We start from the raw sequence: 14,131 nt of genomic DNA on the forward strand, positions 1-14,131 counted from the left end.
CATGGCAGCCGGTGATTCTCCCCGCCTTGATTATCGACGCGGGAGAGCCCTGTGTAGCTCCGACATAGAATGCCTCAGCCTGGTCTCCTGGTATAATACTTTCTATTCTCGAGGCTTCATGTAAGTAACAGTTCCTTGTCAAAATGGTCAAGGGGACTTCCCTCGTTGCGATCCCCCTCTGTTTCGGTGACTTTCTCCTTGTGCACACTGCCATCTTGGAACTGCAGTTTCCTTGTGTGCTTAGCCTCGCTCAGAGTGTGCTCTCGTGCTCCGCTTTTTATCTGTGTGGGGAAGTGTAATGGAAGTCAAGTGTGTGTGTGATGGTCAGTAATTGCCTGACCTTGCCTGACGGTTGTATTGGGACACGTCAGGTATACTGGTCGGTGTCCATTTTCTCTTGTTGAGGGCTGTCTGTGAAAATGTGTTTGTGATTTAAAAGGGGGCAGGAGTGATTTCCTAAATATCCTACCGGGTAGGATGGGGCAAAGGTGTTCCAGTGAAGGGGATATGGTGTCTCACTCCCTGAAGACCCCTCACCCAGGTGATCCTCTCGCACTGGTCCACCCCCAGGAACTGGATCCAAAAGCGATGGCTGTGTCCTGGCCACCTGGATGACCAATCCCTGAGAGACTAGTGGGCGAGACACCTTCTGGTGTCTCACACTCCTTAGTTATTTAGCAATAAGGACATGAACCTCACGTTCCCCATATAGATCTGTATGGTTTTCAGTTTCTGGCTGTACATTCAAAATGAAAGTGTGTGCAGTGTCATTGTGGCTGAACATTAAACACTGTTGGCTTCAAAATCATGCTCCAAGCTGCATTGTTGGTAACGGAGTGATGTTGAGCACCATCAGGCATCGATATCCTATGAGGAATTTCATCAAGGTAGAGTGACACCTCCTAAGTACAAAGCCACAAGGGCAGATCAGTAGGTTGAGTGACTGTTGCAGAGTTGTTATATGTTTAAAGCTTGCTGTAAAATCTTATGGCTTTTTACAGTTTCTCATAAACAATATGCTTACTCATACTCAGAGAGAGAGAGGGTGGGGGACATTTCAGACCCCATAGTTAAAATCAAAAGTTGGCTCATACGAACCCACAACTCAATTCCCTAAAAACTGCTGTCCGCAGGATAGAAGCATTTGCTTTTGATTCAATAGTTTCACGATAAAATAACATCTTTAGATGTATACCCTGCAATAAACCTCAATAAAAGGGGGAAACAAATTGCAGGGTATCTGTGCAGATAGTCCAACAAAAAACTGAACACAGTTTTTAAAAAGTGGTGAATTTAAATTTAAGAAGCATGTGTCACTTTGAAATGTCGTTTTACTGTGTGGTTTTAATTTGTAAGCAGTGCATTTAGCAAAAAAAAGTGTGCCCAGCATGTGGGAAGCCTGCTTTTAACTTAGGCCATGAATATCATTGGGATAGGGGATCTATCTATTTCCATGATGTTTGCTTCAGACCAGAAGAAAGAACAGGCTAGCAAACAAAACAAAACTGTAAATGCGCGCGATTGACTACTAGTCAAAAGAGCACCTTTAAGTCTCTTGTGTTATTTGCCTGTAGGGGTGCATGCCACCAGTTAGGAGGGGAGGGGAAAAGCAGCAATTAGGGTAAGCAATAGCCCCCATTCACTCCCCCATGGGGACGCCTATGGACAAAAGGGCAAACATGGAAACTGCCTTAATCAGGCATTGGCAAAGCCAACAGTTTTCCCTTTTGTGTAGGCAAGGGAAAGGCATGTTCAAGGCACTGCCATAATGAAGCTACCTGGACATTAGATGGCAATAGCTGGCAAATAGTGTTAGTAGGTGTGCATATTACAGCACCGATACCCAAAAATGGTGGCTTTGAGAATGCTTGTTGTTTTCAACAGGCATTCAGTGCCAGGAACAGATGAAAGGACGCAGCTATTGCTTGCAAATCAAGTGGCTGAAGTCACATTTGGTTAACTATGACCAGAATATGCGATGGGTGGAACGGCATGAATTAATCTTAACCACTGCCATTTTCCTGGGCAACCTTCCACGCCATAGTTTTTTTAACCTGCATCCACAAATTCAGAAAGAGGGTCACCCAGTTGCAAATCAGTCTTGGTCTTACCGCCAATGGGAGAAATCCAACTGGACATACGAGTGTGGGCCAATTTTAAGGGCCCCAATATAAGTCAAATGAATTACTCTGCAGCTTGTAGTTTTGACCAACATTATTGGCCTAATATGCTTTATATGGCACAATTTCCCAAAAATGCACTCCAGGCACTATTCAATCAATTTGTGTACACTGACAATTTACAATCTTTGACTGTGGGGCAGTTTCTTTGGTACTGATTCTTTGGTGCCTGGGCCTGTCAAAAGGGACATACTACCTGTTAACACGTGACAGAAGAGTACACCATAAACCTGTCAAGAAGCACACAAAGCCTGGGACTTTTAGCATACACGCAGAATTTACCCATTCTAGTCGGGAGATGCTAGTTCAGTCCTCGTTTTAATTTTGCATTCTGGGATTTGTAGTCCTTGGTTTATAATCGGGAAATCTGTGACTAAAAGTCTAGGTTGACCAGAGCCCAAAATAAAAAACAGGAGAGGCCATCAGCATAAAAGTAGTACTACAGGCTAACAAGACTGGATTTGAGTAGACGGGGAAAGGGGTCAGCAGAAACATATTCCAGACATTCCCCTAGATATGAACTGTGCTGATTTGGCTGGTACTCAAACATGCTTTTGCTCGAATTGCTATTTGAGTCTGGCTTAGAAACCATTTCTCACATGGTCTCGATGGCACACTCAGTAAAAAAAATGTACTCTCAACGGAGAGGATGGTCGTTACAGACCCCCCAGGATTCTGGCAAAATGTAAACATTGCAGAATTGGTATTATTCACTTGGGTTGATTTGTTACTCAAGGAGCGTGCACGGCCACTGAGGTAAAGATGTGCACTATCCCATCCAGGATGCTGCAAAACCTGCATGGGGTTGAATTGCGGGACAGTGGTCACCTAAGTCCCAGAATGCAGTTAAAAACAGATTTGTCCTAGCATGTCTTGACGGAAACGCTGGATGTTGGTATGTATTTCATAATTTGCGCAATTTAAAATGCGGAAAAAACGTCAAAGGGAAATATAGGAGTGAATAACCTTAGCTCAAGCACGGCTGGGGGGGGGGGGTTGTAGCACGCTGCATGTAATATGCAGCATAATATCTTAAGTACTATAAATAAAAGTATTTTGTTTTCCAGGAAACCCACACCAGAAAACCGCCGCAACCCCACCCTCTCTGAACTGAATCTCATACCATCCCCATCACAACGCGCAACTAGGGCAGGACTCCCCGACCTTATTATTGTACCATCGGGCAATATCGATATGCCATACACCTGACTGGACCTCAGTCACCACATAAAACCTTCTTTCGTGGCTCACGTTTTACGTAAACGCCGCTTTGGCAGTCTCCTCCCTCTTAGTGACTCGCGCATGCATTCTCCTACTGAAGGACGTGCCCAAATACTCCACGGTTACCCAATCCATTCAAATACTTTCCCCTGTTCCCTTGTTCTCACCCAGGTACTCTGCCGCGGGATGGGCGTGGTGCCGCTCGGAGCCCATGGCTGTTCCGGGCCTGCTTCGTCCTCGGCGCCCCCGGTCTCTCGTTTTGGCTACGCCCGGTTCCCTTGTACCTCGCTGCGGCTCATTAGTAGGTGCAGGCCGCGTCCTCCTGTTACCATGGCACCCTGTGCAGCGCGGCTGCAGCACGAGGTGGGGGTTGGGGAGGCATCGGTTTCCCCGAGTAAGAAGGCAGCGGAGCCACCCGTCTCTCGCCCAGGTCACAGCCCAGCATTAACCCCGGACGCCACCTCTTCAACTGGAACAGCGCCCGCGTCAGTCGGTCGCACAGTCCCCTCAATCTAGAAATTTCCTTGAAAAGCATTTGCCCTCATTAAATGCCTGCCACAACACAGTATCATAGATGGACCAGACGTCCAGTAGCCCCTTTAGCTCGCTTTACGTTTGAGTGTGCCCTAGTAGTAGGGATGCACCTGTATGGAGGCGTCCTTAATTGTATTGGTTGTCCCTGGCCCCGAGATGAATGGCCTACCCTACCCTGAAACCCCATACCAAATCAATAAACAAACCCATTCCAAGGGGCAGGGTTCTCTGACCCAGTACAGAAGAACATCTGACTGAACTGCAGAAAGCCACCTGAAAGTGTCATACTCCACAACAGTACCAAAGGTCCCGTTGCATTGTGTTGATGGTCCCCGGTTAGTCCTGTGGGCTCTCTGATACCTAGAAGCCCCTAATATTGTGTGGTTTTTATTTTATTTTTAGTGATCTGGTTTATATAAACCTTTCACATACTTCATACACCCATGATATTTTGGATTCTCTGACATTGTATCGATGAGCAGGAGAGCAGGCCCAGTCCTGTAGTCTCCAAAAACTCCCAGTGAGAGGTGCTCCCCCAGTGCCCAAATAAACAAGCACACGAGAGTGTGCGATAGGCACAGATCAATTCAAGTAACAATTATGTCGGTAGGGACGGATCAACCAACGCACATAAAGGCAAGAAATAGGGTCAGGCAGAGTGGCGGTGAGTGGCAGTCTTGCAGTCTGCTACCACCATTCCAGTATCTTTTCTGTGTCTACTGCTACCTTGGAGGCGTGTTTCCAGTCACCTCTACAAAAGCTCATTTACTCCGCGGAGTGGCGGTGAGTGGCAGTCTTGCAGTCTGCTACCACCATTCCAGTAATTTTTCTGTGTCTACTTCTAGCTTGGAGGCGTGTTTCCAGTCACCTCTATAAAAGCTGAATTACTCTGCGGAGCGGGCGCGGAGTGGCAGTGAGTGGCAGTCTTGCAGTCATGCCAGGCCAGCCGGCAAAAACTGCAAAGACAGCCCACCTCTCAATGCCCCCCTTAGACTTAGAGGATGACTCAGGACGCTGTTTAAGGAGCTCTCGTAAGCAGTCCTCATCTGAAAGCATAAATATCATACACGAACATCAGCAATCTTTCTTTTTCCCCGACTGCTGAGAACACGGTAAACCGACTAACTAAAGATGGCTCTGTGCTTAAACAATCAACAACTTTCGGCGAAAAACACAGAGCCTTAGTGAATCATGACTCTCACCTCCTGCGCGTTGGTTCGGCTTTAACCGGAGCTCCGCCGCCCCCTGGAGGGGAGGTAGCATCGAGTTATGCGGACCTGCCGACCGACGTAGCCTCGGGAAGGACGGCAACGGACTCTGCTTTGGGCGCCCCTCTGGATAGCGACCCATCTGGACCACTGACGAGTGAGGAAGACGACAGAGGACTCGGCCAGGGTGGAGAGAGTCCGCTCGCGGCAGCAGCTTCCTTATCCTCACAGCCGCCGGGTGCCACCCGTCCGGATACCAACGCTGAAAGTGAAACTAACATTGAAACAGTTCCACCCATTACCGTATTAACGGTAAGAGACCTGGTTCATGCTAATCCAACGACCACTGCACCTTTAGCAGCGCAAAGACAGGCACTTACTAATGATGACCCTACACATCAAACAGTTCATCTCGATAAAGGAAAACAAAATCAGCTAAATCAGAAAAAAAGACCATGGAAAGCGGGAGACCTTACTAAAGAAAACCTAGAAAAAGAAGATCTAAACAAACAAACAAAACCCTTGATGAAGCAAAGGGAAAACCAAAAACAAGAAAGATAAATAAAATGGGTCGAATGGGCCATAAGGCTCAAAAAAGGGTACAAGGAAACCCCAACCTCCCCTAAAACTGTTATCAGACTTTTTCTGTAAGCACTCTAAAGCAATTCAAGAAAAGTGCCAGGAACTAACGGACGCTGAAATTCTCGAAGCTGTAAAGGAGAATACTCCACCTCGCAAACAGCATAGACTGGCATCTGCACAAAGAAAAGCTCCCTTAACCCCCTTGAGAGGGGATGATTACCTCGCTCAAAAAATAAACCAGGACAACTGGCAATTCACAGGAAAACTTGTATCGGTAAGTGCTCCAACAAAGACTGTTTTGTCGCCTGCCGAGCAAGATCTAGATCTAAATTCTCCTCCAATATTCTCCACAACACCTCTAACGACAAACACAACACCAGATACGATATAAGTGCTGGAGTCTACCCAGGAAAAAGCATCAACTCTCGACGACAAAGAGTCTGAATCGGCGCAGCTAGCTCCGACTCAACTTGCAGACGGAACCCAGATGGTGATGCCTCAAACTCCAACAAAAAGCCGAACTTACCCTGGCCTGGTAGAAAGTCGCCTACCAGACCAATTCCATCATCACAACAAGATTCGGCACCTAATTGTGGTCCTAAGCTCTTCATACGGGAACGAGACCGCAACAAAGAACTGGCAGAAAACCCACCCTCCCCTGTCGTGGATGAGCCACATAGATCCAACAAACAAGCTCCAGGTACCGTCTACGAAAACAAGTTTCCTTTGAAATCTAAGAATAGATTACAATTCGAGAAAACTTTAGACTGTTTTTACTCAAATCTAGACAACTACAACAACCAAAGAAGACACTCTCTGGACCAACCGATCAGAATGCCGATCTCTGGGAGCACATCAATAACTCGTCCATTATCCCCTACAAGGAGAAGACCACCATCTCAAAGTTCAACAACTCCCAAAGAACTTCAATCAAAAAAACCAGACATGTGCACTCTGATGTCGACAATAACGATAGCTTTTACTCCATTTACTAAATTATATGAAACAATCGGAGACACCATGAAGACCAAAAATCGATCCAAGCATCAATGCTAACCAAACTGACCTACCTGGAAGGGTATATTACGGCTTTAGAATCGAAACAAAACCCCATTGACTTTCCACTGAACCAGCATCCACCCACATCCTGCACTGTTCAAGATCGCTCATTGAGCACAAGCCCTCCGTGCCAATCAAAGGTATGTTCCAAATCTAAAGGGACACAAACATTACCATTTATTGACCTAACAACAACGGTGCCTTCTCCAACTGCAAAGGCAAAGGCCCCAAAAGAAACCATAGAAGTCAAATCAAAACTCAGAGGGAAACTGACACTAGAACCTATCTTTCAGCAACAAGAGCCCGCCAAGGGTAAAGCGGCACCACTCCTAAGACTCCCAGCGGCTCACTCGAAGCGAAAGCCTACAGCAAAACAAGCACCAGTGTCCCACTCTGATGAAATCAAGTCTACTAACCAATCACTAAGAGGGGTTGAAGCTCTCCTAAACAACGAAGATATGATGAACATCACACAACACCTAACGGACTCGACAACAAGTCCACACTTGGATCCTAAAACCATCCCTGAATCAGCTACAACGCCTTTTCAACTACAAATAATCACCAACGAAGAAAGCGAGAAGACCGAATCTCCCTTACCCTTGAGAGTCGTAGACGTAGAGCGACCAGGAAATATAACAACTCGCACAAGACCCAATCTTACCAGCTCACCCCTATTTCAAACCAAAGATCAAACTACCAAAGTCGAGAAGCAAGCAAGCGAGACAACCATGCATATCGACCGAAGACGTGACACAAAGATAATCCTTGTAGAAGATCTCAGGAGCCTCGACCAAACAATCGGTTACAGAAAACTACAACTAGACCGCAAACAAAGGCGCCCTTAAAATCGCTCTACAAACCAAATCTAGATAATCATCAAAAGAAAATCCAAACTCAATGGATATTGAAACTAGAGCAGATTCCGGGGAACCACGATGACGTTACCCTAAACAGAAGATCAGTCATCGACCTCTTCAGTCATATCCCGAAACTACATTCGCGTAATCTGCTGATTTTCAGACAGTCGACCCAAACCATAGCCGCTCTAAGGCGATCTCCCATCTGTATATAACATCTTCGACTATTAATAACCTACTAAGATCAGCAGTAGAAGATTTGCTAATTATGGGCTACGACCTAACTGAATCCTCGAGGAAAATAAAAGTAAGCAGACATTCAGAAACAAAAGAACCCTCTGAATTCACAAATGAAAATTTCATTTCAAGATCAGCTCACCAAAAACACCAAAGTTCTCCAAAGAGAACCCAAACCACTTTAACGTCGAAGGAAACCGTTAATACGGTCCATCATAAAGAACCACCAGCGATGCCTTCAAAATCAATTGATCGCCCCCTAAAATCGAGCCACCAAAACCCAAGCTACCTTGCCTCTCCAATGGCCTTAAATTCTAAATCCAAAAACTTGGAATTGAAAGAACCCCAGAAAATACAAAGGAAGGTCCAAAACGAGACCTACTCCAGCGTGGTAAAACCACTTCCAAGTTCCTCATTCCAGACAATGTGGTCATGGCTCCCTAAAGCCTTGAAGACTCAACGACAAAAATAGCCACCCAAGCATAAGATCTACAGCAACATGAGCGACAATCAAAAAACCATCGACCAGGACCAAAAAATATCAACGATTGACCATATTTTCGTGTCACGATCCTTACTAACTATAATAACATAATTCAATGTGGTGAGAACTCCGGAAAGTGATCACAACCTCTTAGAAACCACCTGGTCCTCGCGTCCTCCAAACAACTCGTCGATGACCTCAAACATAGAGGTAACAACCCAAGGCACAAGACTCAGAATGACAGAAAGGGCAATCAGCTCTTTAACGGTGGCATATAAAGATCTAACCACACGAGAACACTTGTCGGTGGTGGACTACATCCCCCTGCTGACTACCTTTAGAGTCCCACAGGGGAAGAAAAAGTTAACCAGGTCTCAACAGAAGCACACCTACGATAAACTGATCTCGGAAAAAAAGAGGGACCTTAGAAGAATCAAAAGACAGGCACGGAAACTAGATCCCCAACTGTCACAAAACATCATTGGTGCAGCTGTAAAAGCCTACAAAGTATGGCTGAGAGGTTATCATCATAACCTTTACCAACAATACGCTGAAAACATCCTCGCGGCTATTAACTGCAATCGCGCTAGAGACTTTTGGTCCCTCCTTCATTCAGCAACACCTGGGGCACCCCCGTGCCAATTGAACGGAATCGGCCAATCAGCGTGGGAGGCCTACTTTGAAATCCTTTTTCAACTACCCAAAACCGGCCAGGAAGAGACGAGCAACTCCGACGCCCCTTGGATCCGGTTAGACAACATTGACGATATTCTAGCTCTGATAAGAAAATTAAAACCATCCCGCGCCCCAGGACCAGATGGAATCACCAATCTCAACCTGAAATCACATCCAGAAGCTTGGACATCACTCCTAAGCACAATCTTTAGTCGCTGTACTACATATAAATCCATCCCACCATCTTGTGCGAACATAGTGCCCATCTATAAGAAAGGAAACAAGGCTGACCCAGCTAACTATCGCCTGATCGCCCTTCTAGATCCAATAGGCAAACTCTTTGGGTCTCTTCTTTTACAGCATTTCACCACATGGGCCAATAAAGCCCCTTGTCAGGACAATTTACAGACTGGTTTCAAAAAGAACTTGGCACAAACGCTAACATACTGATTTTGAGCTCGCTGAAAAGTAAGATCTTGGAAGGCCGACCTCGCCTATTCATCACTTTCTGTCACGACTTGCTCCCTTCGCTCCCGTTCCCACCACTTGGGGGCATGATTTGGGGTTTATTCCCTACTGGACCTTTCCTCCGAACCTTATGCTACAGTGCTGTGATGAATTGGGAGCGCTAAATCCCTATTTTTCAAGCTACTTCCCTTCCGGATGCATTCCAGGTTTTTGGCAGCCAGCATGCTTCTTTAACCAAATGACTATGCTTCCCAGAATGCCTGGCCCACTGCTCCACCTCCACCCTTGCAGGACAAGGTTGGGTGGAGGATAGGTAACAGCTGTGGCTGCAGGTGCAGCAATCAGCACACCTGAGGCGTGTGCTCGTTAAGCAGCTTTAAAAGCCTCAGTCTTACTTCAGTCCAGCGCTGGTCATCGTTTGCAGTGTTCCTGTTGTGACTAGTCCCTTGTTCCTTGCCTTTGTACCTAGTTCCTAGTTCCTGTTTTCTTGTTCCTCCGCCCTGAATCTCGGATTCATGCGCTAATTGATTTCTGCTCCCTTTCTGTTTGCAGGCAGCATTTCTCAGTGCTTTCCCCTTTTAGATGCAGCCCAGTTTGTCTGTGTTCTATATTTCTTTGACTCTGTCCTTTGCTGCTGTAAACCCGTATGCCTTAGCCTTCCTCTTAGATTAGCTTCCTGTCTTTTCCTTGGAGGGGTAGGGAGAAGTTTGCATTGGTTATTTCGTTTTTCCCTGCTCCTGATCCTTACTTTCTATTGGAATCCATTCCATGTTTTCCATTGCACTTCTGCATTTATTTCCCATTTGATTATTAGGTGTGGTGTGCGGTTGTAGCTAGCTCCTGTGTGAATGCTTATGTTTTCCTCACTAATTTGTAATCACTATTCCAACTTAGGTATTTCGTTTTCCTCCCATTGCTGTTCTAGCCTTTCGGGGTCCCAGTTTCATCAACAGGATTCGTGGGCTATCTGACATTCAAGAGGTTTATCTTGTCCTCGTGAGTACAGTTCTTTAGTTCCCTTATTTAATACCATCAAGAGTGTTAGTTCACAGATCCTGTCATTGCTTGCCCTCCACGTGGGTTTAGCGCTGTCAGTACCTGTAACAGCAATTGGGGGTAAGGCGCTTGCCGACTTTCCTCGCGGTCAGGTGCTTACCCCACATCCCTTTTCATATATTGGTTTTGTTGTCACACTCTATTTGCACTCCTGGGTTCTAGCATACATGAGTCGTTGTTCCTGTGTGCACGTAGTTTAATTTGAAGCTCTTCACTGTGTGATTTAGTGCACATTTCCCTTGCCATATTCGCTGCCTTTGTACTCGCCTGACTAATCCTGACAGAATGACCAGCCCAAAATTCCCATTGAATATGGCAAGTTTAAGAAAGAAAGGCAGCAAGGCCTCTAACAAGTTTGTACAGAAAGCTTCCCCTACATTTACCTGTGACAATCAAATCACTAGTCCTGACTTAAATGAACTCCTTGTCACGAATGGGCATTTACGTGCAAAGTATTTTTCCCATAGGATGGCACATCCTACATTGCCTGATCCTAGTTCTATCTTTTGTTTTGATCCCGATTCTATGTCAGCGCAAGCCTTAGCCGCAGAAAACAACACACTGTTAGACTTATTATACAAGAGTACCTCTGTTGTTGAACCCCATGATTCCAGTTGTGCTTCACCTCAGATAGAACAGTTTCATGGTACAAACATAAAGAATGGAGGGGTTCCTTGCATAACTTCTGTTTTCTACCCTCAGTCTAAAGCATACTCCTTTGCACAGGTACATACTGTAGTCCCTAATGCCAAGAGGTCTAATGTCAATAGTTTGCTTAAGGGAAACACAGACCAAGTTGGTAAGAGAAACTATAAATCACAGAACCTGCAAGCAGTAGAGGACAATGTACAATCGGTGCACATCCAGATTGCTAGTGCAGGATCCAGCCCTGATGCCACTATGCCTCCCCCTGTGCCTACTGATAGTGATGTACAGTTAATGCAGGGCATGCTAAGAGCTAAGCTTGAGGAGTTAAGACAAGAATTAATTTCTTTACAAGAGGAGAATAAAACCTTGCACTCTTTACTGAATACACCTCAGACTTTATCTGTTGATGTTGAGGAAGTGAACACGGTTCAGCCCCTGAGTGCAGAGACTTTGGTAAACCATGATATTTGTCAATATGTTAGATCTATTGGGAGTGAAGGTCTTTCGTCTAGCACAGCGCTTAATCTGGGCACAGTTTCTAACAATTGTTCTGCTGTTTGTCAGGGATTGCAGTTAGCTGAAGATTTACAAGCCACTCCTTTACCTAAAATTTCCTGTTTAGCAGTTTGTCATAATTCTGAGCTAGCACACATACAAGCTTCTGATTTCCAAATACAATCCACAATGGTGGCATACACAGATTCAGTCACTACAGTAGACTTAGGCCCTGCTCTTGATACAGCTGCTGAGACTGAAGTAGATGTTAAAGCTGATGTGGAAAACGATGTTACCTCTGGGTTCACTCTTCCTTCTGCCAATTCTGATCAATACGAACAGTCAGAGACAGTACAGATTTCATGTTCTGATGGACTCATTCCACAGTATACAGAACCAAAAAACCAGCAGGCGATTCCTGAACTGTTGATTGTTAATCTGCCTCTTTCAGAAGCTAAAACAGAGGAATGGACAATTGACGAAATCCTGATTAACAGAGACTTTACTATGGTGATTCCACTGGTTGATTTTGACTTCTACAAAGAAAGAGACTCTGTGTCACCCACTAAAGAAAGGGACTGCAAGGGTACAGCTCAGTCTTTGGTTACTGGTGCCAAGGAGTCTACTGCCCTAAAGGTGCCCTCCATTCCTGAGCCACCAATGTGTCTGTCAACTTCTGAGACTTCTGTCTGTCCTCTTACAACCATTGACTCTTCTATGATCCAATCCACAGCCCTGCAGTCATCTTTGGCACACGTGTCTTCAACCAATGAACCGCTGCCATGTCTGCCATTTACTCAAGAGCCAGTCCCAAAGACCTGGACATGTTTGTATCCAGCAACCGAGATTGCTTCAGCTTGCATGCCTTCAGCTTCAAGGTTTCCCCTGGCCTGCCTGTCTTCAGCTACAGTGACTCATCCTGCAGATCATCCTTCAGCTTTAGAGCCTCCGGTAGTCCATCAAAAGTGCATGTCTTCAGTCCCGGAGTATACTGAGTATTTGCCTTCAGTTCATGAGACGCCTGTATCCTGCTTAGCCTCGCTGCCAATATCAGATGTATACCTGTCTACACCATCAGATCCTGCTGTATTTTCTTCTGCTCCAGCGATTCCTCCTGAATCCCAACCATTTACTGTCGATGAACGTCTAGCTTGCCTTTCTTTTGCTTCAGGAAGAGCACCAGAATGCCTGCCTTTTCCACAAGACGATTCTCCCAACTGCTTCACTTTAGCATCAGAGCCTCCAAAAAATGCAGCATCAGAGTTTGAGACTTTTGCCAGCTCCCACTTCAGAGTCATCAAGCTGGACCAAGTGGTGAGTCAGAACCACTCACCTGGGTGTGCACAGGGGGTGGTGCAGACCGGCGTATTACCTACAGGACTTGTGCAACAGAATTCCGCCAAGAAGCACCAGTTGGGTGCTAGTAGCCAAAGGAAGGGAATGACTGCTGCAGTTCAAAATGTGTCTGTTATTGCTCCTTCTGCGAGTGTGCCTGAAATACCAAGTACTGCGTCTATCACTCCTATCAGTATGCCAAACGTCCCTGCTGTTGTATCACACGTGCAACAAGGTGGTTACACGACTGTCACCAGGAGTACCAGCCTTGTACAACCCATTGGACTTTCAGGTCTCCAAGGTGTAGAACATGTGCAGTCAAACCTTAGTCACTTTCAACCACAAGCCTTTTCCCAGATGGATGACAGAAGAAAATCTGAACCTCTACCTCAGCCGCCACCTTCTCTAATGGCTGAACATAAACCTTTCCTGAAGCCAGCAATTTCCTCACCTCCCGCATGTCCACTCTCGGCAGACAGGCTAACAGGGCTTCTACCATTGTCTAAGGCATGTTGCACCAGCCTGCCTCCCTCCTCAAAGACTTATAAGGGTCCACTCCCAGTGACTGAGCTTCCTGGACCTTCCAACTCTGCTTCAGGTCCTGCAAGTCCTTCATGCCTTTCTTCGAACCATGAGTCTCTTCCTCACCAGAAGCCACCGTTTCCATCAGTACCACCTCCAAAGACAAAGCACTCCTATCATGGAAGTCCATCTGCCTTTGCCCACAGGCCACCATTTCCATCAGTGCCACCTCCAAAGAAAAAGCACTCCCATCATGGAAAGAAAATGTCACGTGCGGGTGGCGGGCACCCGAAGACGGCCGTAGGAGGGGGTATACTGTCACGACTTGCTCCCTTCGCTCCCGTTCCCACCACTTGGGGGCATGATTTGGGGTTTATTCCCTACTGGACCTTTCCTCCGAACCTTATGCTACAGTGCTGTGATGAATTGGGAGCGCTAAATCCCTATTTTTCAAGCTACTTCCCTTCCGGATGCATTCCAGGTTTTTGGCAGCCAGCATGCTTCTTTAACCAAATGACTATGCTTCCCAGAATGCCTGGCCCACTGCTCCACCTCCACCCTTGCAGG

The 14,131-nt window shown here is 46.2% G+C and overlaps 1 protein-coding gene across 3 annotated transcripts in view; it reads right to left on the reverse strand.

Annotated features, from left to right (window-relative positions):
* Positions 1-14,131, reverse strand: part of CSTPP1 (centriolar satellite-associated tubulin polyglutamylase complex regulator 1) — a 1,657,587-nt gene that overhangs the window by 1,424,887 nt on the left and 218,569 nt on the right. Inside the window, exon 1 of one of the 3 annotated variants that reach the window (XM_069623188.1) lies at positions 3,569-3,899. The exons of the other annotated variants lie outside the window; for them this stretch is intronic. Within the exon in view, the coding sequence (XP_069479289.1) occupies positions 3,569-3,614 (46 nt within the window). The 5' untranslated portion in view covers positions 3,615-3,899. Of the gene's footprint in view, positions 1-3,568; positions 3,900-14,131 lie in introns of those variants that run through there. 3 annotated transcript variants of the gene reach the window in all.

The sequence above is a fragment of the Ambystoma mexicanum genome, chromosome 11 (genome assembly GCF_040938575.1).
Source record: "Ambystoma mexicanum isolate Mex_15411 chromosome 11, UKY_AmexF1_1, whole genome shotgun sequence".
Classification (NCBI taxonomy): domain Eukaryota; kingdom Metazoa; phylum Chordata; class Amphibia; order Caudata; family Ambystomatidae; genus Ambystoma; species Ambystoma mexicanum.